This window comes from Cebidichthys violaceus, unplaced genomic scaffold (assembly GCF_023349555.1).
Source record: "Cebidichthys violaceus isolate CVI_PGR_0920_01 unplaced genomic scaffold, fCebVio1.0.p SCAF_7, whole genome shotgun sequence".
In the NCBI taxonomy this organism is placed as follows: Eukaryota; Metazoa; Chordata; class Actinopteri; order Perciformes; family Stichaeidae; genus Cebidichthys; species Cebidichthys violaceus.
In genome coordinates this window covers 10,302,070-10,329,727 of record NW_027176927.1, presented here as the reverse complement: position 1 = coordinate 10,329,727, position 27,658 = coordinate 10,302,070, and the positions used below count along the sequence as shown (strand labels likewise).

General features: G+C 40.4%; 1 protein-coding gene across 5 annotated transcripts in view; it reads right to left on the bottom strand.

Annotated features, from left to right (window-relative positions):
• The window catches only part of cdk14 (cyclin dependent kinase 14), a 177,086-nt gene that overhangs the window by 109,435 nt on the left and 39,993 nt on the right, over positions 1 to 27,658 (bottom strand). For 4 of the 5 annotated variants that reach the window (XM_068736161.1, XM_068736160.1, XM_068736162.1 and 1 more), the window contains 5 exons: positions 13,861 to 14,106; positions 9,031 to 9,125; positions 8,349 to 8,428; positions 5,689 to 5,783; positions 1,652 to 1,714 (listed from right to left, as the gene is read on the bottom strand). In XM_068736161.1, the coding sequence (XP_068592262.1) occupies positions 1,652 to 1,714; positions 5,689 to 5,783; positions 8,349 to 8,428; positions 9,031 to 9,125; positions 13,861 to 14,106 (579 nt within the window). Of the gene's footprint in view, positions 1 to 1,651; positions 1,715 to 5,688; positions 5,784 to 8,348; positions 8,429 to 9,030; positions 9,126 to 13,860; positions 14,107 to 23,853; positions 23,914 to 27,658 lie in introns of those variants that run through there. The other variant, XM_068736164.1, reaches the window with a different exon arrangement.

The window sequence follows — 27,658 nt, the reverse complement described above, 5'->3', positions numbered from 1 at the left end:
GTTAAAATACTTATTTCATATGATATTTTGACATGTATACGTATAAAAACGCCTTGTGTTTACTTTAAACATACATTAAACAAAATTATTAAAAGGTTGAAATGTGCCTTAGGCCACTCAGCCGGCCATCTTTCTGAAGATGCAGGTGTGGCTCTACCTGCAGTCCACTGTAGATGATGTGGAACACTGCGATTGGTTTAAGGACATCTAATCAAGTAGGTTTGTGCATGCGGGTGGAGTCAAATGACAGCAATCACAGATCTCAGATCTCAGACATCCTAGAAAAGGTTGGATTGAATCAAATGGATGGAAGTCCATTGGAAAAGGAGATCTGAACGGGTTCATCTGTGTGTAGCCAGGCCTCTATGTTTTCTGTTCCATTATGTTCTTTATTGTTTTCATGGGCTATCTACTTTGACTTAAAATGGCCTTCTGGTTAACGTTTAGAATTATTAGTCTGGTGTTTTGTTGTGACATTATGCTGAACTGCAGCACTGTTGAGTAGCTACAGCAGAATATTTGTGTTAGTTTTACGAGATGAATCTAAATAATTTTTGTCATTTTAGTCCCAAAATACAAAACTACAAATATTACAAAATATATGAGGTTGATGCTAAAAATGTTTGTGGAGGCTGATGATCTCAGTGTGAACTGAAGGGGAGACACTACAGATATAAATGAAACAGATCCAGTTAATTACTTACATTGAGACATTTTGAGACATCTACAGATGCAAACAGAGGGACCAATACAGTACATGTGTGTTTTAAACATTTTCTTTCCTCTAGTCTGAAAGAAGATATGCTATGGCAGCAAAATCTTAAAATTGACCAGTGGAAAGACAAAGAAATTGTTTTTAGTGTCTTTACTAACAGAGTCTTTAACAGATACAGTTGTGCTAAAGTGAGATCAGACTCATGCAGCTTAAATGTGTGTTGGAGAGACAACCCACTCACCTCAGTATTCTTATTTTTAAATCAGCATCACATAATTTATGCTTATAATACTATAATATTTTTTGTCCTGCTAGCTTTTTAACACATCATCACAGTAAATTAAGTCACAAATGCTCATATTATTAATGCTGCAAGCACTTTGTTCTGGTCTCTGCTCTGGTTTGTTGTACAAAGTTTCCTCAGAGACGGATAAGAAACCAATGACTTGTTTGCAGATAGCCAATAAGAAAGGAGCCATCAAAACGACTGGACCACGAGGGACCAAACGTTTGGGTTTGTGGCCCTCTGAGATGAAGTCAAACCTTGTCACACTGAGCTGTGAGCAGTTATTTTCTCCTCACAGATTGTTTTATTCAATCAGTTTTCGGCCTGAAGAGGTCAAACTATCTGATATATTTCACAGAAAAACAAAAACACAACTTCATTCTGTACAACCCTGCAAGGTAACCTTGCCCCGCGAGTTGATATGGACTGGAGGAGACCAGATGGGAAGGACTGCTAAAATATCAGGTCACATGACTCTATTGGTGGTTTCAAGGTTACACTGCTGCTTGTTTCTTGTTATGTCGTCCTCCTGATCTGTTCCTGGTGGAAACATTGCTTCTGCTTTTTCCATCCACACCGTATTAGCATTTTAAATAGCGTGCTCATTAAACTACATGTCTTGGGACCAGAATAACAACACAATACTCTACCTTCACATTGTCTGGATGGAGACCCCCGGGGTGTTTGTCCATGTACTGACACAGGTCTGTGTGCTGTGAAATAAAAGCAAGAAAGCATAATATTAATACTGCAACATGAAAAAGACTAGAAGCTTGTGACAGATAAGTCTGAGAATACCCAACGTTACTGTGGTTGGATGTCAATGCGAGGCAGATAAGTCCATAATTGGACATCTCTAGGGAATATCTCCAAAAATCAACTGCTCTTCGCGGACAGGTCTGTCTACATACTTTTGTCTTCATCCACCTAATGCTGCCTCACCCATTTTTCCACTCCTGGTTTGAACACAAATGAGTAGTTCTTCCTGTTTATTGCTAGTAGTGTTGTAAACACTGATTGATATCTGTGAACATTCAGCAGCCACACTTCGGATGATTTTACAGTAACGCTAGCACATCCATCAGCCATCAGTGACTGAGAGGACGACACAGGGACATAGCCTGAAGCCGAATGTGAGGACATTTTGATTTACTTTGTAGTGTAGTTCTGACATGAGGAACTTCAAAAGTATCGAAGCATATCAGTGCATCTGCTGGTCGGACACGGCATACAAAAGCACATGTCAATAGTGTTTTTCTAAATTACTCTCACTCTCAGAAGGGTAGACAACGGTCCACACAGAGAGTTGAAATTCATGAATAGTAGTTAATCAAGAGTTTAACCAACATGACAGGCTTGCTGGCTAGCTATCTGGCTGTTACCAAATAGGTGGTTATTGATGTAATGCATTTATTTATTTGAATAGTCTATTGTTAAACATGCAGAGCAGACTAGTGTCTACCACTTATTTATGTAAACCGATCACAATGTGTAAAGGGTCCTCTCTCACATGCAAACATATTCAACTTAAGAGTTTTTTTTTAAGCTTAAAATGTTTGGCAAGTAAAGGATGATATAGCTTCCACTCTACAGTGGAGGTAAGATTACAACATGAGTAAATGCTGAAGCGCCCTTGATCAGGCAAAGAATAAGATCGATACACTTTAAAGATATAAAGGTGCTGATTTAAATCACATAGTGTTCCTCTGCTTGTAACCAAAGAACAACCCTTTTTGGGTTCTGGTAGAATATTTTTTAAACAGTTACACCTGGAACTTTTTCAGTCGGTTCTACTTAGAAGCCAACATAAAATGTTTTAGCTAGAACCATCTGTAAAAGGTTCCAACCAGAACCCGCTAGGATAGGTTCTAAAGGAAACCCCTCTATGGTGTAATGGTTCCACCAAGAACCCTCTCTAGAGAACCTTCCCACCTTCTAAGGGTGCAAACAAGAACCCACCCAGGTGGTTCTGCAAAGAACCCATTTATATTCCAGTAGTTTTATCTTGTATCATTTCATCTTAGTATGATTTAAATGTTGTTTCATATTCATTATTGTCTGTGCATGTTTTTTGTACAGCTTGTAAAAAGAAAACAACTAATCTTAAATAAAGAGGTAAAAATTAAAGCATGGTTTACATGTTGTACTACCTTGTAATTTGCAAGTGTTGATTGTAAAAATGTATTTTGTTATTTATATTTCATTAAACGTATTTTTATAAAAGGCTACTACCAAGAAGCCTTTTATATTCCAAAGGGTTTCATCTAGAACCCACCAAGGGTTCCTCATGACGCTCCTAAAGGCTGATGTAGTTTATTTTATAGTGGTGTTCACCATCCGAGACGTGAGGTGATTTGTTTAAAATCGGAGCTTCTCTAGAAGCCCCCCCCCTCCATCTACTGACTGATATGATCCCATCCATGCAGTGCTACACTGGCCTTCCCTTCACCTCTGTGTTATAGCATATTGAGGATGGAGGAGCGGTAGCTCTGGAATCACACTGGAATTTAATCTCAAATATCTCCTACTGCTGCCGGCATCATCGGAGCCTCCTCTGCTGAATAATTCAGACGGATGCTCCAGCATGGACATGCCTGTCCATCTCACTTTCTCCTTTACCTCTCAGTAATACATTTCACTGTTGTCTTTTCCCCACACAATGTATTTCACCCTCACCCTGTCAATCATCATTAGTGTTGAGAGGCGAACAATTAACTGATGTTTGTGGTTGGAATGCCCTCTGTATGGAAAACAGCACAGACTGATTACAGCTCCGAACACCAGATGATGAATCAACATGGAACCAGTAGTCCCACATTTGCACAACTTGGAATTAAACTTTTAGGTCACATGAATACCACTTGCCACCAGGCTGAATTCATGAATGGAAAAGCAAGTAATTCCTCATATTCAAATAATTGTGTTGCATCAAAATTGAAAAAAGTCAAAGACATGAATAACCAGGGAGGATCTTATGAGGAGGGTTAACTGACCTCCTACCTCTGCTCTCATTATTTATTCAAACATGACCTGCTGAGCTCCAAGCACGTCTCACCAAACCTCCTTGAGAAGCTGACCCTTTGACGAGCGTTCGATCTACCAAAAGGGAGCATCGCATCGTTTTCAGTCTCATTAAAACGAAGGCTGAGTAAGCTTGTTCTGGTTGAGAGATTTGGCCTCACTCAGCGTTTGAAGATCAAAGATTGAGCTGAATATCAATGTGACCATCGATGGTTGTCAGCGGCTACATATGCAAAGGGATACCAGAGGATCTGAACTATTCTGAACCTTGTAGTTTCACAGCTATCACTTCTGTCCAAAAGGCTGAGGTACTGACTCTTTTTAGTCGTACAATGTTTACCATGTGAAAGCTGAGCTGAAATGTATGTTTTATATCAACTAGTAGAAATAGTCTGATGAAGATTTTCTGTCCCTGGGCCTGACCAACAATTCAGTATTATTGTTCTGACTTTAAGGGATTTGGACAAGATTTTGAAAGACTCTTCAGCTCAAGAAAATAAAAAAAAGTAATATTCAGTTTTCACAACATTGGAAAAAGTTTCATGCTGCTTTTTGCTTGCTAGAAGAATATGGACTAGTGTTATCATCAAAGACTACAGACAAACCCAAATGCTTCTGAAACGGAGGAACTGGGTTCAAGGTAAAAATATTACACATAAAATATAAAAAACATCACTGAATATAGGTGGGCCTGTTTTTTTGTTTTGTTTTGCTTTAACACATGTTTCAGCTGCTGCCTTCAGAACCTTCAGCCTTTTCTGAACTGAAGAAGTTATATAGCTCTCTTCAAAGCCACAGACTCCATTGACAAAACCAGAAATGTTACCTCGCAAAACACAGTTCACCCACACTTCAAAAAATCTGAACTATGGGAGGACGTTGTTATGCTCTCTGATGAGACGTGGCATTATAGTTCAAAATATATACATATCATCTCTTTCCGAACTTACTCTTAAAGTTATTTTCAGACTCAGCACAGCTAATGTTAACTGAGCTACTGCTGGTATTGAAATGGATGATTAGCTTGCTTTGGTAACCTACGTCGCTGCTTTTGATGACAGCTGAGTGAGCGTTTCCATTTAAAACGGGTCGATCTTTAAACTAAACTGAGGTTCAGTATTTGATTGTGCTTCTGACACTCATCAAATTACAAATACACCTTTAAGTGTCAAACATAGCTGGATTATAGTGGCCACCTCTATCCCTGGTATATTTGAGTTGTTACCATCTCTAAACTGCAGTCAACAGTGTGTTGTAGTAGGAAGCTTTCCTATAAGCCATAAGTCCACAGAGAAGAATACTTTGCTGTAAAACAGTAACCTTCCATTAAAATGTCGGTCTGACTTCCTGTACTGAGCAGAGACATACCAGCCTCTGGTGCGTCTCTCTTCCATCCTTTATTGGAATAAGTTCAGGCTGTTATATCATTCTTAAAGTGCCCTATGAACAAGAGTATGCCAGTGAAAATACCCACAGCTCATCTTTCTGTGGGCACAGTATTAAAAACTGAAACTCAATCTGAGATCAGACAACGAGGTCAAAACGACCAAGACCCGAGCCTTGACCTCCGTTCCCTTCATTTAGAACAAACCTAATGTCAGACCGCTGCCATCCACCCATAAAGGGTCCGAGTGGCTGATCTTAATGTGGCAACGTGCAGACTCACCACATATTCGAAGACCAGAGTCAGGGTTTCCTTGGTGTGGATGATGTCATGGAGGAGTACGATGTTGGAATGCTTTAGGCCTTTCAGAAGAGATGCTGCAGAGACGGAACAGACAGAGAGTTGATGTGAGGCACGTATTGAGATACCAGAGGAACTGCTGTGATCTGTATCCTTCATTAGTTGCATCATTAGAATGCAACGCGGCCCCTCCTTAAGCCTCGCTACATAGTTAGAGGGGATTAAGAAACAATCCAAACAGAGAAAGATAACAGGGTGAATTACAGCTGTGCGTTCTCACACTTCTTTGTCAACATATTTATGATGCAATGGACATTGGTAATAAGTGGAGCAGTGAGATGATGTGTTGGGGAGATGGTTACTTTACTGGCAAAGCTTAGAGTCTTACTGGGGAGGCTTGGTGTGATCAGCACATTCTGGATCAGATTTATTAAGACATTCACATGAGATTTGCTTCATCTGAGTCAAAGATTGAGAGCAGGGAGGATTTTGCAAATAATAGGACGAGATATACAAAAGCAAAGGTTTACAGAATTTCCGAGGTGAGAAACTTCTACACAGCTAAAAACCTTGACTTGAGATTTGAAAGACTTGAATGTTTTATTACCAGGCCTATTTGAAGGCCTCACTCATGTAAAACATAATGACCTGTGACTTGACTATTCACGGTTTCTTACAAAGGCAAACAGTAGAGTTAGAACCCCAAACCAAGAGAAAATTGAGAGCTGCAGTCAGTTGCCATTAAACCAAAGCCTCAATCCTTGGCCTTATACCTAAGCTGCTAATACACTGTGGTTATTTCCATTAGGATGGCAGGGACTGCAGTCCCTTTGTATTACAATTCTATGTCATTATGTTTCATAGAAGTTCACTTAAATGTGTAATTCTTAAAGGGTGTCATGTTATCCTTTGAGAATTAATTATAAAGCGCATAGGAAACGCACACACAGAAAGAAACATCCACACAAACATCTATATTGGTTTGTGGCTTCTAGCGAAAGCAGTGCTAGCTCTGCTAGTTACCGCTAACACTAATCTGTGATTCACCGTCCACTTTATAAAAGAGAGAAAGAACACGTTTTCTTTCGGTGGCCTTTCTAAAATGAGCATGAAGCTGTTCTAGTATCACGTAGGTTTTGCGACAGCGGCACCAACAATGTCACTTTTGTCTGTGGCTACTTTAAGCAATGCTGTAAAGCTCTCTGTGGTCATTACAGAACCAAATTTGCAGGCAAACAAACAGATGACAGAATGTGTCCTCCAGCCACAGCAGAGGTAGTACAGGGAACAGTTCCATTAGGGCAGAATGAGAGAAAGGTAATGGGTGCAGTTCTTATTACTAGGCAGGAATGGGATTTTCACAAAGTTGCCAATGTGATTCATTTAGCAAACACAAAGTTCTTTTCCAAGGGCACATTGAAACAGATCCTCAGAGAGCTGGCGAGTGATGGGGCCTCATGAATGCATTCATCCTGTATGACTACCTAAAGGTTGTTGGGAAAATCAGATATGGCGGTAAGCAGGAGGTTAGCGCTACAGTATGATACCTCAAAGATCCTGTCACCCGTTTGAAGATCCAACCCCCTCCCTGTACTCACATACCCACCACATCTCTAGTAATGGGCATTAGTGTGTGCAGTTTTAATAAGCACACACACACACACACACACACACACACACACACACACACACACACACACACACACACACACACACACACACACCTCTCCTGTACTCTGGATATATTACTTTATTCAGCAGCAGTCTTTAATATTGCTCACATGGCAGTGCTCGGAGCTTCCTGCTCAGTAATTGCTGAATTAGTTCAATTTCAAAGCGGCTTTCTGATCCGCTCACAGGGAGAGTTTGGACTGTGTGTGTGTGTGTGTGTGTGTGTGTGTGTGTGTGTGTGTGTGTGTGTGTGTGTGTAGGCTGGGATGACTCTCACTTCATCAGGCCTGGATCATACACAGATCAAACAGACACAATCGTTTTCTCATCTAAATTCAAATGGCAGTCATGCGTGTGGAGGTGAGTGTGTTTCTTCTTAAAGTTCAGCAGCCAGTAAAGTGAAGAGCCTCAAGTGCTTCACACACACACGACTGACAGTCCACACGAGGCAGGACATGGTCTGTGCAGGGGCAGTAAGTCATCACATGTCAGACATGTGAACACAACATTTAAGTTCTGTTTAAGTGTGGTCCATGTCATTTTGTTTATGTTTCCTGATGGAAGCGTTCATCACAAATGACTTGTACAAGGACCATAGTAAGTTTCTGTTTTCAAAGCTTCTAGCTCTGGTCAACAGTGTATTTTGGGTGGGTTTTTTTCCAAAAAACCACAACTTTTAAACCAGCTAGAGGGTTATTTCCATAGGTTATTATCAACATTGTCGATAGGCATTTCTTAAAACTGTTACTACAGCAGGCTTCACAGTATAACCACAGGAAGTTCTGACCAGCTCCATTTAAGAGTCTTGCTCAAGGAATATTTTGCTTTGATACAATAATTGACTATATAGGAAGCGGATGTAATCACGGTGACATCCCACACTGGTTTTTGGCATTTTGACCATCTTGTATAATGTCCGTCACCATTTTTATTTTATTTTGTAGTTACAGTGACAATCCTGAACCTTTTACCTTCTCGTATGGCCGTGAAGGGTGTCCCTTCCTCCTCTTGCAGACGAATCACCTTCAGAGCCACCAGTTTCCCGTTCACCCTGGCAATGACACAGAAGACAACAAAGTATGGTAATCCTGTCTCCTTGCATTTTTTTTGTGGCCTGAAAAAAGAATCTATTAAAATCAGCGAAGCCGGAGAACAGCGAAGACTGTTAAGTCAATGAAATGTAATTTAGCAGCAGTGGAGTGAGACCCGGGTACAAGGCCACAGGATTACAACTGAATGAAGCTCACCAATCAAAACTGTTGTAGTGAAATAACATCATTACTGAGAAGATTAGAGTTCGTGGAGTTTCACACATTTACACTGTGTGGACTTTTCATTTTCTAGAATTCAATTAGCAGAACCTGGGAGGAAAGCACCAAACCATAAAAAATAGAACATGACTATTGAATCGATAAACAAAAACATCCGTCCTATAGTCAAAGAAATGACATTGTATGCTCTACAGACAACAGACAAATTATTTAAATAAAAATTACACAGTGTAACTGTTATTGCTGTTATATTTAATGAATTCACTCAGTTGCAGCACTGCTCCTGTATAATATAATGTAATATCCACTGCCTGGCATGAGTTATGAACTATAAAGAAGAGTGAGAGGATAAGGCATGATTGGACATGCACACTCTACTTACTTGCTCTTTCCTTTGTAAACTGTAGCATATGAACCCTCTCCCAGTTTCTCCAGCTTCTCATAGGAATCAGCCTTTCCAAACTTGGGGCTTGTAGGCTAAAGGAAAAAAAAAGAAAGAAGGAAGGAAATATGAAAGAATTAATTCAGTAACCCAGAAAAGAAAAGTCTCTGAGGATTTTGCAGGAGACGTTACAAGTCTTCGAGAGATATTACAATGTGGAAGCTCCCCACTGGATCATCTGGGAGGTGTAATGTCAGTGAGGAGGAGGAGAGAGAGTCTTTATGTAAGAACTCTGAAGACTACTTTTCATTTAGTCGTCAGTTTGGAACTTTTAGACACTTTTCTTTGTCGACGTTTCAGAGAGAAAGAAGCAACAACTACAGCTCGGAGGAAATGAGTTGATATGAAAACTCGCGCAACTCTAAAACTTTCAACTTACTGGAAGCTTTACGTGATTGCCTAATGTGGTATGTATTCTTCATGACCATGATTAAAGGTGCTCTCCAGTGGCAGGCCGTGTATTTTATACCTGGGCCTTCAGTGCCTTCAGGTTAAACCACCTCCTAAGAACCTCATTATGACGCAAGCATAACGGGATGCTTCATCATTAATGGACAATGCATTTAGTCAAAATAAATGTAATTAACACAATGACAAGAACAAACTCACAAGAACCAGTCACACATATTTATATGACAACAAAGCATGGAGAATAACATAAAACCCAAATAACACGATTCAACAGGCCTCTGCACAATCTAGCAAAACTGCGGCGCTAAAACACATATTCATCCACACACTGAAGAGCACCATTCAAATATTATTCACATCAGAGGGAACAATATTAACCATATGATAAAAACAACACCATAGACAAAGTAGCACAATAGTAGTAATGCTACTGCAGATGTAAAAACACAAAAGCAGTTCACTTAACACAGAACACGAAACACACACAGAACACAGAACAGAACACGGAACAGAACACGGAACAGAACACGGAACAGAACACAGAACAGAACACGGAACAGAACATAGAACAGAACACGGAACAGAACACGGAACAGAACATGGAACACGGAACAGAACACGGAACACGGAACAGAACACGGAGCATAACATGGAACACGGAACAGAACACGGAACAAGGAACAAAACACAGAACAAGGAACAGAATATAGAACACAAAACACAGAACAGAAGACGGAACACAAAACAGAACACAGACAATAGAACACAACACAGAATATGGAACACACACAGAACACGGAACACACACAACACAGAAAACAGACAGAACACAGAACACAGAACGGAACATGGAACACGGAACACAGAACACAGAACACACACACACACACAAAGTCCAACAGCTGCCATATCTATATATAGGTCTTCCCGTCTTCTGTATGTGTCATCTCTCTGGTTGGGGTTGTTGCTGTGTGTGTATGTGTGTATGTGAAGATCTGCAAAGGTTCTCCTCTTCATCCCCTCAGACTCAGAGAGACTAGAGCCTCATTCACACAGTATATATGTGTGTGTGTGTGTGTGTGTGTGTGTGTGTGTGTGTGTGTGTGTGAATGTGCATGTGCGTGTGTGTGATTATTCTCGCCTTGTTCCAGTCAGGATTAAAACAGTTGAAAGAGGGATTAAAAACTTCTTGATACATGAAGCAATACCTTTGCTCTCACACCTAACCTGTTTGGTTCAGCTGGGCAATATATCGATATAGTGAAATGATCTTAGATTTTGGATATTGCAGTATGGCACAAGTGTTGCATTTTCCTGGATTTAAAGGCAGCAGTAAAGTGCTATACTTTTCTGGACTTATCATTATCTACTTCGTATTTATTTTTTGGTGTAGCAGGTTGGGACTGGTGTTAGTGAGAGGTGCTCTATGAATAAACTTTTGCTTACTCATATTGCCGATACGATATGGTATGTTGTAAATATTGTGTGAAAGCACCAATAGTCAACCATACAATATCTTAGCAATATTGATATCAAGGTATTTGATTAAAAATATGCAAAACTGCACTTAGCTACAAAAGTTTAGTGGCGTGTTTGCGCTGTAACATCATGAGTGCAATATCTTTTGTGATTCAAACAAAAAAAAAAAAAAACACAGCTATCACCTGTGCCGAGGCATAAAAAAGTGGCATTATACAACATGTACAATGGTGGAAGGAGGGTTTCTCCTACGAAGCTTCTAACTTGGCCAACTGACGCGAGTGCAGCATTCACATAGAGTGTCAATGCTGATTAAAACCGATTATCTCCATTTACAGGCCACATCTAATCCACTACACTGACAATCTAAGAGGCTGTGTGTGAAACACGAGGGTTGCGTGGCTCAAGCTACCTCAACAAAAAGGGCCGATTTAGACGTTTTCATAATCACAGATGAAACAATTCATTAATGTCTTGCAGCGATGCTGGCAGGCAATCAGTCAAGCCTCATATCACACTTATTAAATCTTTTTTGTTTGCAGATTCATTAGGCATTTCACATTTGGAGTAGGAATTATAAAAGGAACCAAACATGTATAAAAACCTGAAAATCTCATTTGCATGATTAAGAAGATGATGGTGTTTGTATACAGCCTTTAATTAACCATGTGATTGAATACAGGCCAGAAATGAGTTTCAGGTGGAGAAAAGAAATAACACCTGAGAAATAAAAAGGTAATTGGTGCTTTGACAGAAAATGAAAAGACAAAGTTAAGTGCATGCTACTGTTGAAGTCTTACGGGTTTGATGTTAAAATATGTTTTAGAAAAAAATCTGCCCTTTACTGATATTACGCAAATTTGTAGAGGATCTAAAAAGGAAAATAAATATCTGGTGGTTCTAAGTCTCCAGTCAGCAGCCATTCAACTATGTTCGAGGAAAAGGTCGCAACAAGATGATTTGAGGAAAAGAGCTTGAGTCAAACCTCAAAGAGTGGAAAAAATGATGGAAATGTTTGTTTCACATATTAGATTGAGGAAGGTTCATCGCTCCACACAGATGTTTATGTGTGCAGCTGTTTGTCGCTTCAATCGATACTTTTATACCTCAGTCATGTGTAAAAACCTTTTTTAGAAATATTCCACCATTATTCTTCAATTTCCTCCGTTTCCACTCAGGGGTTTTTTGTATGCACAAAATGAAAATGGTGGATGGAAGCGCACTTATATTCAGTTTTATACACAAATGGACCCCGCCTGGATCAATTCAAGCTGAATTCAATCTAATTGAATACATGTTGACAGGCAGAATTGTGAGGCTCTCCTTTATGCAGTCACTTTGAGAGCCAGGATGGGAGCAATGTGGTTGGTATACATCCAGCCTGCTTCTTGCTTGGACTTGGGAGACAAAGGCGTATCTGACTACATCATTCCAAGCAGTGTTTGATTGTTTTTTTCCCTGGGTTTTCCTCTTGGGTAAGCTGTTTTAACCACCCGATACAAGACTTTTTACTGTTACCACCAAGGCAGCAAACCATCCGGTTATGAAAAGTCAAGCAGAAGCAGAAGTGCCTTAAAGCTGCATTCTCTCTAGTGTCCATCAGGGGGCGACTCCTCTGGTTGTAAAGAAGTCAATGAGAAAATGACTCTACATCTATATACAGCAAAATGCAACATGAGAATCAATGAATGTCCAAGGCCCAGTTTACTGATTCAACACTTCCTCTGCTTCTTTGTGATTACATGTTAATACTTCTCTAACTATTTTGAAGGGAAGCTCTGCTGTACACCTGACTTAATGTTCTAACTAGTCTAACTAGTCTGAAACTAGTTTAACGAAAAAAATGACCACCTCTATCCCATCCTCCCTCAGAACTACAAGCTGTGTTTACATGGTGACTGCTTTCTCAGCCAGTGTTCATCAACTTAAACCGCATCATCAGTTCATGTGTTTGCTCGTGTTATCTCTGCTTTTATTTTTGGGGGTTTACATTCTGTGATGTTTCTTGGTGAACGACAGTCAGACACTGTGACTCTGTGTCCCTTTCACAACACTTGTCACAGTGAGGTTGCTAGGTTTGTTAGCATTGTTCCTGTATGGAAATTAAGACCAGTGCTCACCAACCTATGAATCTATCGGCTATTGGTCTGAAGGTCTGGCCAAGACTTCCTTTTTCATGCAATGCTCATTGTTTACAGTACAATTAGCAAATAAAGATGCAAGACTGGAGTTGAGAGATGTGTACAACTGGATCATTTCACCAGTAGCCAGTTAACAAGCTAATACAAAACCATTAAAATAGACAATTGTCCTCAGATGAGGATTTGGCCAATAGATTTGGCCTCTTTTGCTCTTCACATGGACCGTTAACCTGCACTCAACCAAAGCCTGCTTGGACATAATGGGTCAATACCATTTGGACTACAAACAACAACCAGAACGCTTCCAATACCAAAATCTTGTACCACTGTACATGAATGCAAAAATCTGTTTTTAATACCACTTGCACCTTGAGGGGCAATAGTGAGTCACTGTAGCTTTTTCCTTTTAGGGAGTGTTTCATTATCTGAATTGATGATCTTAGGACAGATGATGTCAAATGCTGTACCGATTGTAAATCCACTTGAGGCAAATTTGTGGTTTGATATTTGGCTACATCAATACAATTGGACTTGATTTGGCTTCATTGTCTTTACTATAATTTGTAACCGGGCTATTTTCTTGCTACTCTGACATGTGACTGGTGTAGGGTTGTGTAATGTGACTACCAAGTGTACAGTTACAAAAATTCAATGAGGGTCACAAACATAGAGAAAAGGCTAACTGGTGTATTAATACATGCTACAATATGCTCCTCCTGGGTGTGAAGGGTGTACTTACAGAGCTAGGGCTGGAGTGGCGGCGCAGTTTGGGCGACTCCTTGCCGGCGGACGAGCCCTTGGCGTTGATGCAGGCATTGTTCTCAGAGTGGACCCTCTTCACCTGGCTGGCAGGCTTCTCGAACGGGTCAAAGCCGCTCTGCGTGCGCTGCACCCTCACCTTCTTGTCCTCAGGGATGGTGTCCAGGGGCTTGATGACCGAGTCCGATCCCTGGCAGCTGCGTGTGGACATCTTTGTGACACATATCTGTCAAAAATTGAATGAGAAAGAGAAGAGGAGGAGAAGATGAAAAGCGTTAAAGAGCATTAAAGAAATATCTTCCAGATCCTGCCTGTTTTTAATCTCTCTGTCAGTCTGGGCCTCTTCCCTCCCAATAGAGCCTTGCTGCTACCTCTCTGCTAGGATGAGAGCCGTTTCATCTCCATCTCTCTTTTCTCTGATCAAAACAGTTTCAGCCTCTGTCAGCTATGTTTGCACACACACACACACACACACAACACCGGCTCAATGTTCACACACTTCCGCCTTATCTCTGACACACATCTACACATCCATACAATTGTGCAGACACGCTACAGATTGTCTCCTACAAGCCCACCGGGAACACGTCGAGCCCTGCACACGTCCCCATCCTTTTCCAGACACAAAGCACCTCAGCGGCTGCTCCTCCACGACGGACTGTGTGTGTCGGACACAAAAGACGCAGGTGGCATGACATGTTTTGCCACGACTCCCTCCAGATTAAATATTTAGGCCTGGGCTCCCCTGCAGGAAGAACTTCTAATTACTCTAATACACAAGGAGGAGTCATCTTACAGCGGGTTGGATTGTTCTTTAACATGGGCCGGGTTTCATTGGACACAACAGAGCGTTTCCCACCACACAGGCTCCCTTCTCTGTGACGCTGATATGGAAACTTGTCAAAAGCAACAATTATTGATAGTGTGGTTGCTTATAATAATAGTGTAAAATATATAGTGACACAGATGACGTTATTTTATTGTGTCAGCCATAAAAATATGATATTCCTGCTTGTGCTGATAAGACATCATCAATTACTACAAACATATCAAGAATTGTGATCTTATTTGAACAATATTGTGATTTAATTGGTGATTATTTTCTGTAAATGAAACTAGAGGTCTCCATGCGTGTTCGACATCACATTAAATGTATTTATTTTGTAGTAAGCATAATCAGAATTGTATCTTGTTAATAGATAAACAGTATCAGACAATATATTTACATCAGCTACCCCAAGGGTTAGCTTTTATTTCACTTTTATGATGTCAACTTTGACCTAAATTTGGCTAGTTTTCCTTTTCCCATTTAGCACACATTTATTCAAATATTACATTACTAGTGTACCTCACATTATTCAATTAAATACGATTAACAATTATATTATATGATATTCAAAAGTGGTACCATCAGGCTTGACTTAGATATTGCTTTCCTAAATCATAAATAGGTTTTTCAAAAAGTGTGAACACAGCAACCATGAGTGGTCCTTGAGCATTCAGTCATAAATAAGCACAAACAATATTAGGCTGAAGGGTCCAGCGGTATAAGACAAGCAGTGGACAGACAGAAACACTCACACATACGAGCAAAAACACATGATCTCCCCACAGGCTTATGGTACAGAATTATACAGAGGACACAAAGGGTCTTCAAAAGTAGGAATGAGAGACGGAATACTGGGAACAACAGACGTTTTAATGCACTGCATGAAGAGTGACAAGTTTCTGAAATCCTGCATGTTGCAAAATAAACCGATATATTTTATTTCCAAACAACAGCTGCCAACACATCCATGATGTCTAGTCAGGAACAGCAAGTACATTTACTCAAGTACTATACTTGAGTACTATTTTAAGTTACTTGTACTTTACTTGAGTATTTCCATTCTACTTTACTTTACTATATATATTTGACGGTACATTTTTCTGATAATGCTTCTGTATTTTAACATTAGGAATGCAGGACTTTTACTTGTAACAGAGTATTTTAAACCGTGGTATTGCTACTTTTACTTATGTAAAGGATCTGAATACGTCTTCCATCACAGGACAGTGTGTGATAGTCTTGTGTCAGCTGTAAATGATACCTTATTGGTGTGCATGGATATCCTGCCGTATGTGTGTGTGTGCGTGTGTGTTTCTGACTTAGGCTACCTTCAGGGACACATTTCAGACTTAAGACCAGTTAATTGGCATGGCGTGTGCAATTGTTGACAAAAGCCATGTAGCAACCAATAATGTAATCATTCCCTGTAAACATTATAGAATATGCATTACACCTGATCGCAAATTAACAAAAACCTAATTATGTAATAATTTGACCAATGATGTAGTGAAATGTCATGACTGATGATGGAAAAACATTTTTACTGATGTGATGAATGTGATTTGATCAAGCCTTTTTAAAACTAAAAATGTCGTGATTGGAACCCCCATTATAATCATGCACCATGAGGTGCATGGCTTCATTTATTAATTGTACTAATAATAACTAAGCCCATATAGTGGCTTTTTTTCTCAGTGCTCAGACTTCTTGTAGAAACTTTTCAGAAAGGTGTTGGGCTCCCTAGTGCCATACACTCGTCTTACACAAACATTGGGTTCAATAGTTACAGTCCACCTCCTCTTCCCTCTCTCTCTCTCTCAACACAGAGCAGGTGCTGCATCCTCATCTCTGTAACTGTCTTCTGTCCAGAAGTCAAAATGTATTGAAAATAGAAATATAGAATCCCCTTCCAAAATTCACAGCGTATTTTTATCCAACAAAATATTATATTTCAATACATCTTTGTTGTCGTTCAGCCTTTCAAAAACAACATTTTCATTGCAGCTACAAAACTGTTTAATGACCCACTCGCCCCACACAAAGGAAGGTAAGTAGCAGTATTAACAGAATTTCAAAGCTTCTTTTAAAAGCCACAATAGAAACTTTCAATGTAAAACATGACTTCAGCACAGCCCCAGTGGCTCAGCTTGATCTACTTTATGATGTGGCAGATGATTATGACACTGATGAACTTGTGCGTGTCAGGTGACAGGAAACCAGACGAACTGCCATACTGGCATATCTTTTTTAAATTATTATATATATATTGTTTTTCTCTTTTCTTGCAGCCCGGCTTTTATCCAAAGCGACTTACAATAAGTACTACTGGTCACCAGGAGTCATAAGTACATCTCCTTTTCCAAACAAGCATCTAAGAGCATAACCCAGAGCCAAAGTACAGTGCAGAAACAAACAAAACAAGAAGTGCAACAAAGTAATACGAATACAATAAGTGCAACAAACTAGTATGAATACAATAAGTGCTAAGTGGAAGGCTCCTGTCGTGAGCCCCTTCTTCATCAACAGCCTCTTTGCTGAGTATTGTGTTTGGAATATGATACCCTCTGTTAGCTTCATTGCTCTTCTCTAGAGTTCTAAAACACACCTGTGCTTGGTTACAGTTGCCAGCTTGCACACTCACAGAGGGTCACTCCCCAACATATTCACTACATCAATGAACCATTCCATGTACATGCATCAGGATTGATCTGAAGTAACTTAACATCTCAACAACAACATGGATTGGCACAAACCTCTGCAGAGATATCAGAGTTGTGGACATTTTTAGACTATAATGCGGACGTGATCGTTTTGCACGGATACAGTGACAGAAACATAATCAGGAGTCGTTTCATTTACAGTTGTGCTAGCCTCCTCGTTCCTCTTTCTTCCCTCTCCTCTGATTTCTGTGTTCAACCAACGGCGGGGAGACGGCATCCACACTCGGCAGCCCGCCGATGTTACTGAAGCTAAATAGCCCCAAATCTCTAAATTGACCAGTTCATAAAAATGTTTTTGCCTGTCGTGTCTCGTCTTCACTAATGTCTTCATTCCCCACCAAACACACTACCTAAAAGGATTTGATTGGATAAGTGGATTAGGAACTGGATTCTGATTCAATAGCAGCTATTGAAGCCCAACCCTAATTGGCTGCTTTGTTGCCGCTATGCTTCTGACTAGAAATGGATGGACTGATGGATGATGGGACAGCTGGATAGATCGATGAATGGACAGATGCATCACGTGCACTTTCACTACTGAAACCAAACCAAACTTTAGGAGTGGAATACAAAGTAGAACTTGATTGAAACCAAATCAAAAGCCTGTTTAGCTTCTGCTGGCTGTTGGTGGTTGCATTAGAGTCACAGGTGCAGGACGGGCACAAGGCACTTCTAACTGAGATGAAAATGAGCAGTGTGGATCCAAAACTCAGGGAGACGTTACTGCTGCGCTCTGCAGACATAAGTCAGCACTGAGAACATCACACTGCAGGCATCAAGGACACTATCACTGTCGCCATGGACACCGAGAGAAGCCTTCCTCGTTCTGTTGTTGAGTTCCTCTTCATTATGTACTGCTTAACTATAAATGTATCAACATGCCCAAAATAATCAGCATGTGCAAAAAGAGAGTAAAACTGTTCCCACAAAACACATCTTATTAATATTTTCCAATATAAAATAAGTGAGAGAAATAAAATAAGCACGTTGCTCGTTGGTTTATGCCAGCATGTGGATTTCCTGCTACATCTGGCTCTCCTCTGATGCCAGGATGGGAACACCCCGCCACGGATGCAATTACACCATATTGATTCCTGTAGAAGGACAGCCTCTTTAATCACTACTACCCCCCTCTGTCTCCACCACGATATACAAACACACACATGGGTGATAAACAGCATCGTTTTCCTATTTATAAACTGCTGCAGTGACCCCTTTGGCCCACAGAGATCATTTGAGATTCATCTTATCTCAGAGTTGTCATACAGTAATGGAAAAGGTAGACAGTAGCACAGTGGGCAGGCACAGGCTAATGCAACTATGTCCAGAGAAGTAGTTACTAATGACATTAGCTTGAAGGATGACAAGGACCACACAGGCCATAAAAGACCAATCAGCCATAAAGCCTACTTATGTGCTCTGCTAACTCGCAGCTATCTGCCATATTAACTGGGCCACATTCAGGGCTGTGAGAACGCTTTTCCATTTCACAGAGACAAAGCGGAGCTGTCGGCTCGCCTGGGCTCATCATTCTGGGTTAGGAAGATAGCGAGACGATACACCAGAGGAGAGATCGGAAACAAAAACACCTCATCGTCCTCCCATCCACGTTGTCTGTGGCGCCGAAGCCTTTGTTTCAGTGTTCTTGAATGGCAGATATACAGCAGGGGTGTGTATGTGTGTAAGTGTCTGTGCTAAATATAGCTAATGCTTCCTCAAGCAGCAGCAGCGTTTTCTGTGATCAGTCACTGCCAGTTGATTTGAACTATATACGGGTATACGGAAAGCGATGATGGACCATTATGACAGTTTAACAGAAGAATATGTGATTGAGGGTTGAGCTGACATGTCAGTGTGGAAACATCAGTAAGAGTCATAGCTAGGCCATCGCTGACCACTATGGTGCTTACATGTGGTTAGAGTTAGGTGTTCTTAAGGTGTATCAAGTAGTGTAGCAGTAGTGTTGAGTGGAACGGGCTGCCTTATATGTCATGCCATTGATGTGGCTCATGTATTGGCAAACAGTTGCCTATTTGAACAATATTAGTTGTGGACACAGTCTCCGTAACTTCCCCGTTCGGTTTGTGAACTGCCGTTTTGAAGTCTCGTTCAGCAATGTCTCTGTCGCCATCTTGTTTTTTTGGACAAGTGACAAAAGAGGGTGGAGCCAAGTAGAACTGAATGCTAGAGAACACATTTTTAGGCAACCAAAATAGTTAACTATAATGTTATCACTTTTTTCGGGGAACGACGGACCGATAAGAGTGCGCTGTTCTGCGCCCATTTGAACAATGATGACAGGCTTTTCAGCCCACCTTCAAGCATGGCCATTGTGAACAGCTATAAACCCTTTTGCCTCTCGACATGGCAACACTCGTTCAATGGATCGTTCCATGGACCACATCACGCCATGGACCACACCATGGACCACACCAGTGTCTACTAGCCTCCCGCCATGCCATGCCATGCCATGCCATGCCATGCCATGCCATGCCATGCCATGCCATGCCATGCCATGCCATGCCATGCCATGCCATGGACCACACCAGTGTCTACTATCCTCCCTCAGGTCACCCTACACAAACAAATTGAGCTCCTTTTATACGCCTGAGTCAATATCACCATAAGGTGCTTTTGAGACTTCCCCATTTCCAAAAAAAACCCTGAGATTTTCCATTGAACTTCATATTCATTGTATTAAGTAAATGTTATGCTGTTAGAAATGCATGTTGGTCAAGCTCCAACACTTTTTATAAATTAACTGCAAGCAGATAATGTACATGCAAACAGCAAAATATGTCCACCCTGTCATGGACAAATTCAAAGTAGAGTAAATACATTGTAATTACGTAGTGATTATAAAATGTACATTTTCAGAAAGCTATTTAGTCCCTTTCTCAACAATATATTTTAGTTAATGGGAAAAATATTTGGATAATAATGAAATTATGGCAAACTATTTGTTTCTCTATAAAATCTGCGAGAGTTGCACTTTCTTTTCTAAATAAAATCTAACAACAAAGATATCTGGTCAAACTTTCAAACAATCTTATTTGGCCCTCATTTGTTTATAAAGGAATCACACAAAGGGTTTTGCTAACTTGTGAAAATAATTAGTTTATTTTCATAAAACATGAAAATTACAGGGTGGACAATGACATGACAGGGTGGACCTTGGGCATGACAGGGTGGACACGTTGTGAAATGTCATTGAATGGCCTAATAAATGCAATAGATCTAACGGAAATTATGTAAAAAAAAAATGTCAGAGCTTGTCATACAAGCTCTGGGCATCAGGGATGTCTCCTCCATGGGCCACAATCCGGTCTGCTGACCTCTTGAGGGCCCCACCCACACCGTCTGGTGCCCCCTTCCTATGACTAGCCTCAAAGAAATTCCACGTTATTTCTTTGAAGCCATACTTGTAGGGTTCCGTTGAGAGGTAGAAGAAATTTCCCTTTTGTCGATACTGCGTTGCAGGCCCGTCGCTGAAAAAATGAAGTATGCTGACTTGAGGGTGTCGCTCTCTCACTACCTTCAGAACTGGATCAAGGTGGGCCCAGATGGCCACAGGGTCGTGTCTTCTGGAGGGTGATATGGAGCAGAAGGTGTGCGGCGCTTGTTCACCAGCAGTGTAGAGCACTCCAGTGTGCAGACTGGCCTGCTGGTGTGAGCCTCCAAAATGCACAGATTGTATTTCTTTGCTGTACTTGCATGAGTAATTTTCGCTAAAATCTATATGCAAGATAGACTCGTTGTGCGTCAGGCTCCTCCTGAGCTCCTTGTAGGCATCAAACTGCCATTTAATGTTGAAGACATGGCGCCTAAAATGGAGAAGCCTCTCCTGGAAATCTGCGTTAAGGTCATGCTCCGTTGTTGTTATCTTCCTTTTCACTGTGATTGTTGACACCTTCTCATCCTTCGTGATCTTCTCTGTCATCCACTGCGATAAACAAATGTTCTCTTCCCCAGGAGTTTTCAGCATCGGGTGACAAGTTAGGAGGCATTCACTGCACTCACCGTAAGCACAGACCTTGGCTTTCGGGTCACACATGGTTGCTTCAGACATTTCCTCAATGTTTTTTGAGGACAGCAACCCTTGGCTCTGCAAGGCATTGGCCATGAATTGCAAGTTCTCATGTTTTTTGCAGAGACATGTGTCACGGTCAGAGGAAGAGGGGGTTACCACCCAAAAGGGTCTGAGACGGCAAAAGGAGGTGTATGACACATGGCCAATGTGCTCAGAGAGAAACCTCCTATGCAAGTTCTTCATTGTATCAGTAAGCAACCTCTTCTGCATCTTTTTCTTCAGCCGTGTGACTGTTTGTTTGCGGCCAGTCGTCATTCGACTAACATCATCTCGAAGAAAAAACGATGTAACGTTCTTCTTAATCTCATTTCGACTGACGCACCTCCTCCCACAGTAGGTAAGATCCACAGGATACTTTGCTCTCTTTTTAGAGCAGCCAAAAGCAGTCTGGGCATGCTTTTGGAGCTTGTACTTCTTCAGAATGTTTCCACAGACCACTTTTGCTATCAATTGCTTCTCTCTGTTTGTTTTCGCATTTTCATATTTTCTTCTAATATCTTCAATCATGGATGTATGGAAAAGAAGAGCTCTTTTGATGGGTGAATTCACTTTTAGACGTCCCAACAGAGCATTGACTTTTGCACGTGGTGATTTCCCCATGGTTCTCGGTTGTCTTGAGTGTCTTGAGACTTTCTTTCTTGGCCCTATGGAACCTCTTCTTATATTTCTCAGTTTTAGTTTTCTCTTTTGCGAGCTGTGCCTCCAATATTTCTATCTGATTTTTCAGTTTCCTCTTCGAACTTCTTCGAATGCTTTCCCCTTGACGCCGTTGCCTGAAACACAAAATACTTGTAAGGATTTTTAATAAGATTTTAGCGAGTTAGTTATCAATACGTCATTTTATGGGGACATAAACAGTTGATAATTGTCCTTCAAATAAATCTAAACTTTCTAATAAGTCTTATTAGCTAATCTTCCAATAATCTAACCTGGAGGGCCCTGGCTCAGGCTGATTTTCAGGATTTTCAGGAGCTGCAGGGGAGTTGGGTGGTGTCTCTGACTGTAGCAAAGCACTGGCCCTGTTTCTGGCTCTGGCTTGACTCTTTGCCTCTCTCCATTTCTTTCTTTTTGCCCTCTTCTCTCTCTCACTGAGCTCATTGACACCCTTCTTCTTTCCAGTCTCTCTGTCTTTATTCCATTTGTCCCTCTCTTTCTCAAGGTACTTTCTTCTTCTGTCCGGGTCAGCATCACGACGTTCCCGATATCTCCTTGCTATCTCAGCTCCTTTTGAGCTCATTCCTTGAAAAAGACACTTCAAAATGTTCCCTTACACACTAATTGGCGGTCCAGGTTAACTAGGCTTGCCTTATCAAACTAGGGTTGCTGATACCGCCAAAAAAGTCCATATTGTCCACTCCTACTATGTATAGCATGTACTGTTATAAAATGTGTGTAATAACTGTTGTAATATGTGTAACATTATCAGCTTGTGGCATAAACTACGCACATGTCCTTCCTGTCACGAACCATGTCCACCCTGTCATGGAAGGCTTGATGATAGGGTGGACAATGACAGGGTGGACATTTTTGGCTAATGTTAGCATTTAATGAGCACATGGTGGACCTTCAGTTAGCAACATGAATCAATTAGCAAGGTGACTGTGTACTGTTTAACAAATATCTTTCAAATTTCTGAAAGGTTTTTATATTAATTGATATTTCACTACGACAGAGTGGACATGTTAAGCTTGACAACATCCAACTACACACATAATATGATGAAAATTACGAAATATAAGTGTAAATACTTACTCTGCAACTAGCCACTGTTTCAGCCTCCAATGAAGAAAGACAAAATGGTGGTAGTAATGTAACTGAAAACATCAGAGGGTTTCTTAAAGGGGCAATTACCCCATAATGACAGGGTGGACAGCAATTTCAGGGACACATGCAAAATGTTCAATATGATTATGAAAATAGACTATACATGATCAAAATGACTCGTTTTATCAAATAGCTTGTTTTGGACAATAAAACCATATACATTTTTGGGGGATTTAGTATCATTTAACCACTTATTACGCAAACTGTAGTTAGCAGAGCAGTGTGTGGGACATGCCAAAATCACGTACATCCAATGAAAAAAAACTGTATAAAATGAAGGAAACACATTTCAAGAGACTTATCATTGTACTGATATGTGTGTAAATGTTTGGCCATTTATAATAAGACCTCAGAGTTTCATTATTCTGCTACATTTTCATGATGACTGAGTGATTCTGATGAGGACACCAAAGGCACTTTATAGTGATATTGACCCGCCTGGTCCCTCTAATTAGTCCAGACATACCATCTACAGGTAAGTAGATTGATAACAATGTACTTCACTCCTACCCGCTTCCTGTAGTTGGTACTTCCCGGAAATATAAATGGGTGCTCAAGCCCCCGAGGAACTATTTTGCCCAAACACCCTAGGAAGAAGAAACAGGCAGAGGTGAGTTGTTGCCATATATAATTTAACCTATATCTTGGCAATATATATACAATACTGTTCTTCCACATAACTATTAGATAGTCTTACAATCTGGCCGGTTCAATCAGTCACTCATTGCAGTTGTCTATTTGATTGTTCGCTGGGAGAACTAAAGGAGCATCTCTTTGTCCCAGCTGTGCACATGGCTCCCAGCATTCACATTCCTACAATAAATAAATCCAGCAGTGTGTTTTCCTTGGTAACTTCATCACAATACATTTCAAATACTGTCTGCAACATAGGTAACGGCTGTGCATCATTACACACGAATACAGAAACATTGATTTATTTTTTTTAAATCGGTTTTAATATATTTTAGAGGTTATTTTGTGATATAATGCAGTAATTTCCTTTTTGGCACAGACCAACCTAGTTTACCATATCCTTGAGTTCTGTTGGCCTTTTGTCAAAGCCAATGTCACTTCTCACTGCAAGTCACTCTCATTAAGTGCACCAGCAAAATAAAATATGCAAATGCATTTGTGTTACTTTGCTGTGACCCTTTTATGAATTTAAACACAAGCCTTAAGATATTGTGGATGAAAGTCGTTATTAGCATATGTGGTGGAATAAAATATCCCAACAACCAACGATACCCCAGATAGTGGCTCTTTGTTACTGCACCTACATCACCACTGCAGTAAACTGAAAACACTTCCCTGAGATGATAGATTTATGTTATTGAGACAGGGATTGCACTTCACTAGTACCTTTTAGATTTAATATGTCAAATAGAGTGATTCATTGATTAAACAAGTCTGTCCAGTTTTTCCGGTGAGTGGAATTCTAGTGTTACTTTATTAGAACATCACAGCACTAATTTGCAAGTATCAGCGCTCACCATCCCTGGCTTGTTAGCTTAGCTTGTTGTTCTTAAAGTCTGGCAGAATGCGCCAAAATAAGCATCCCAATTTATATCAGTTCATGAACTACGGTGGCACCTTACTAACAAAGTTGGATTGTGAGTGCTAATGTTGCTAACTTAGCATCTATCATGCTAACGGGACGTGCCTCCACAGAACCTTGCTCTTCCAAGCATCACCCTCTCGTGATATGTATGGTCACTTCTGGTTCCAGAGAAACAAGATGGCGACGGCCGGAGCCGCAGGCTCTTTAGAAACCTATGGGTGACATCACGGAGACTACGTCTATATTATATACAGTCTATGAGTGAACCGAGCAAGGCATATCCACTGTGATAGGTTGCAACACCCGTCACACAAGCACTCCTCAAAACCAAAACATAGCCTTTTTTAATTTATCAGTACAAAATGGCCACCAGACTCATTAGAGGAGGTGAAATTAGCTATTGAGGTTCTGTTTTCCAATTACTTGTTGAACAATCAAAGGTTTGGAGCCATTCAGTGGAACTGTAGCTCATAGAACATTTGCATTAGCCCGCCTTAATGGATGCTGTTTGGTCTTTGACATTTTAGGAACACTGTTAGCTGTAAGGAAAAGAAGACTGGAGTGGTGGTCACCCTCACTATTTGGGTTAAGGATATGTTGCTATTTATTGACATGCACTCTATCTAAAAAAAAGGGGTTATGTAGTTGGACTGCATGACATAACTACTCTGTGTTTTCTGCCTTCGTAACGTTTGGGATATAAGGGAACATATAAAATGGTATATTCCAAGGTTTTCAAGGTTTCTTTTCCAAAAAAGTATAGTACGTTACCACTCTTTATTTTGTAAAAATGGGATATCAGACAAGTACAAAATCAGTACAGATTTGAACAATGTGCACTTGTCAACACCATCATTTTGGGGGTAGAGATCCTGATGTGGGTGTGTTTTAAATATTCCATCTCTTCCTGTCATTGAGAGGTTCTGGCTTGGACTGACAGCCACAATAGCACTGTACTGTTTATATGAAAAATATTAACTCATTTAAAGTATTCTACATTCTGAATGTATTTTCCTAATAAAACTAATAAATAATACATTTGGATAGTATAAATACAATGAACGATGAGTGACGACATCAGTTAGTGTAGAAATGTTTCAAAAAGTTCTAGTTATGTAACAAATAACATTCTACTGATATATTAAACTTTGTTTAATTTGTCATCTATTTCTAATGAATGAGCATCTATAGACAGTTTCTTTACAGAGAAATAAGACATTGACACACATTGACATGAGACTAGTAGAGCAGGAACCGCTGACCCTCTGATTGAAAGGCGGCCCTGCTCTCCACTTAGCCATGGTCACCCTGGACAAGTTGTTAATTTGTACTGGTGTAGGGAAAATTATATTATTTAATTGATTAACATGCTGTTTCCTTAAGATTTCTGGCCAGAAGTTGCCGGTAGATCTAATTTGTTTGTCTGGACAGTTTTTTTGCTTTGTGATGATCACACGTATATGAGCCGACATGTTTCATACATGTTTTATTGTATGCATTTATCACTGTGTAGCTGCTATGCTGTAATGTAAGCAAATTAACTGCTCAAACTCAGAGGCCAGTGCCACAAAGCCAGCCTTTTCTCCAGATTGAAGAATGTTTCTGTTATACAGCAGACTTCTTGGAGGAGGAGACGTTCTGGCCACTTAGTGACTCAGCCAGGCCTTCTACCGCCTAAGTAGTACAACCGGCCATTGCCTTTCATTGGGATTCTGGAGAACCGGAAGCAGCGAAATATAAATGACTAAATTGGCTGGCTTCCCGGCACTTCCGGGTTCATAAGAGCGCAGTCACTCAGGAGAATGGCCGTGATGTGGCCAGCTCCTTACCTCAGCGTCCACCTCACCAGCTTCTCTCCTTAACAGCCCTGGCAGTCTCTACACTAGCTCATGTTCAAAAACAGTCATTTAAGGATGAGAAACTAAAGCCAGAAGCACAGCATTGTAATGAAAACGCTTCACTGAACAAAGGAACACTTTGTTACAATTCTTTTGGATATTTTTTTCATTCTGTCTCCCTAAAGACAAGTGCTGCTCTGAGATTCCATACAGCTTCTGGATACACCATTAAGCAGGAGAAGTATCAGAATGAGTTGTCATCGCTGAAGACTCTCCAGCATCACTGCTCTTCTTTAAAGTGCAGTAACTAAGTCTAGTGGTTTAGATAGGAAAAAACACACATGGACACAAATATAATATAATTTACCATTCCATTCATCATTGTTATTCATGCACTTGTTGATGTAAGCTAGTTCATTTATAGGTTGTTGTTTGCAACATATTTATACCAATAGATACACATTGATTAGAGGTACAGTCTAGTGATTTAGTAATTCCCTCAGGAGTCAGATTACAAATATAATGGACACATTCAAAGCAGCAGTGCCTAAAATCCCAAAATAGGTAAACCTCAATCCCAAACAGTTCCGGATTTTCTGACGGTTTTCACAGCTTTTGGTTACGATTAAATGTGTAGTTTTGGCGATTGTCTAAGAAAACACGCTTTTCAATCCTGCCGGCGGGTAAAAAAAATGCTGGGTCATACATTGCTAACAATGAAAATTGCTTACTGCTTGGTAAGTATCCACTCCAAGTCACCAGTTTATAACACAAGCTTTCTTTTGTTACCGAGTAATCGCTGAGCCCAAACTGAGCTAACTCTGATGACATCATCCAGCTCCTGCAGATCTTTATAACATACATACATCACACATTCAACATTAAACAACTGTTTTCAAAGAACAGCTGAGGGTGATGG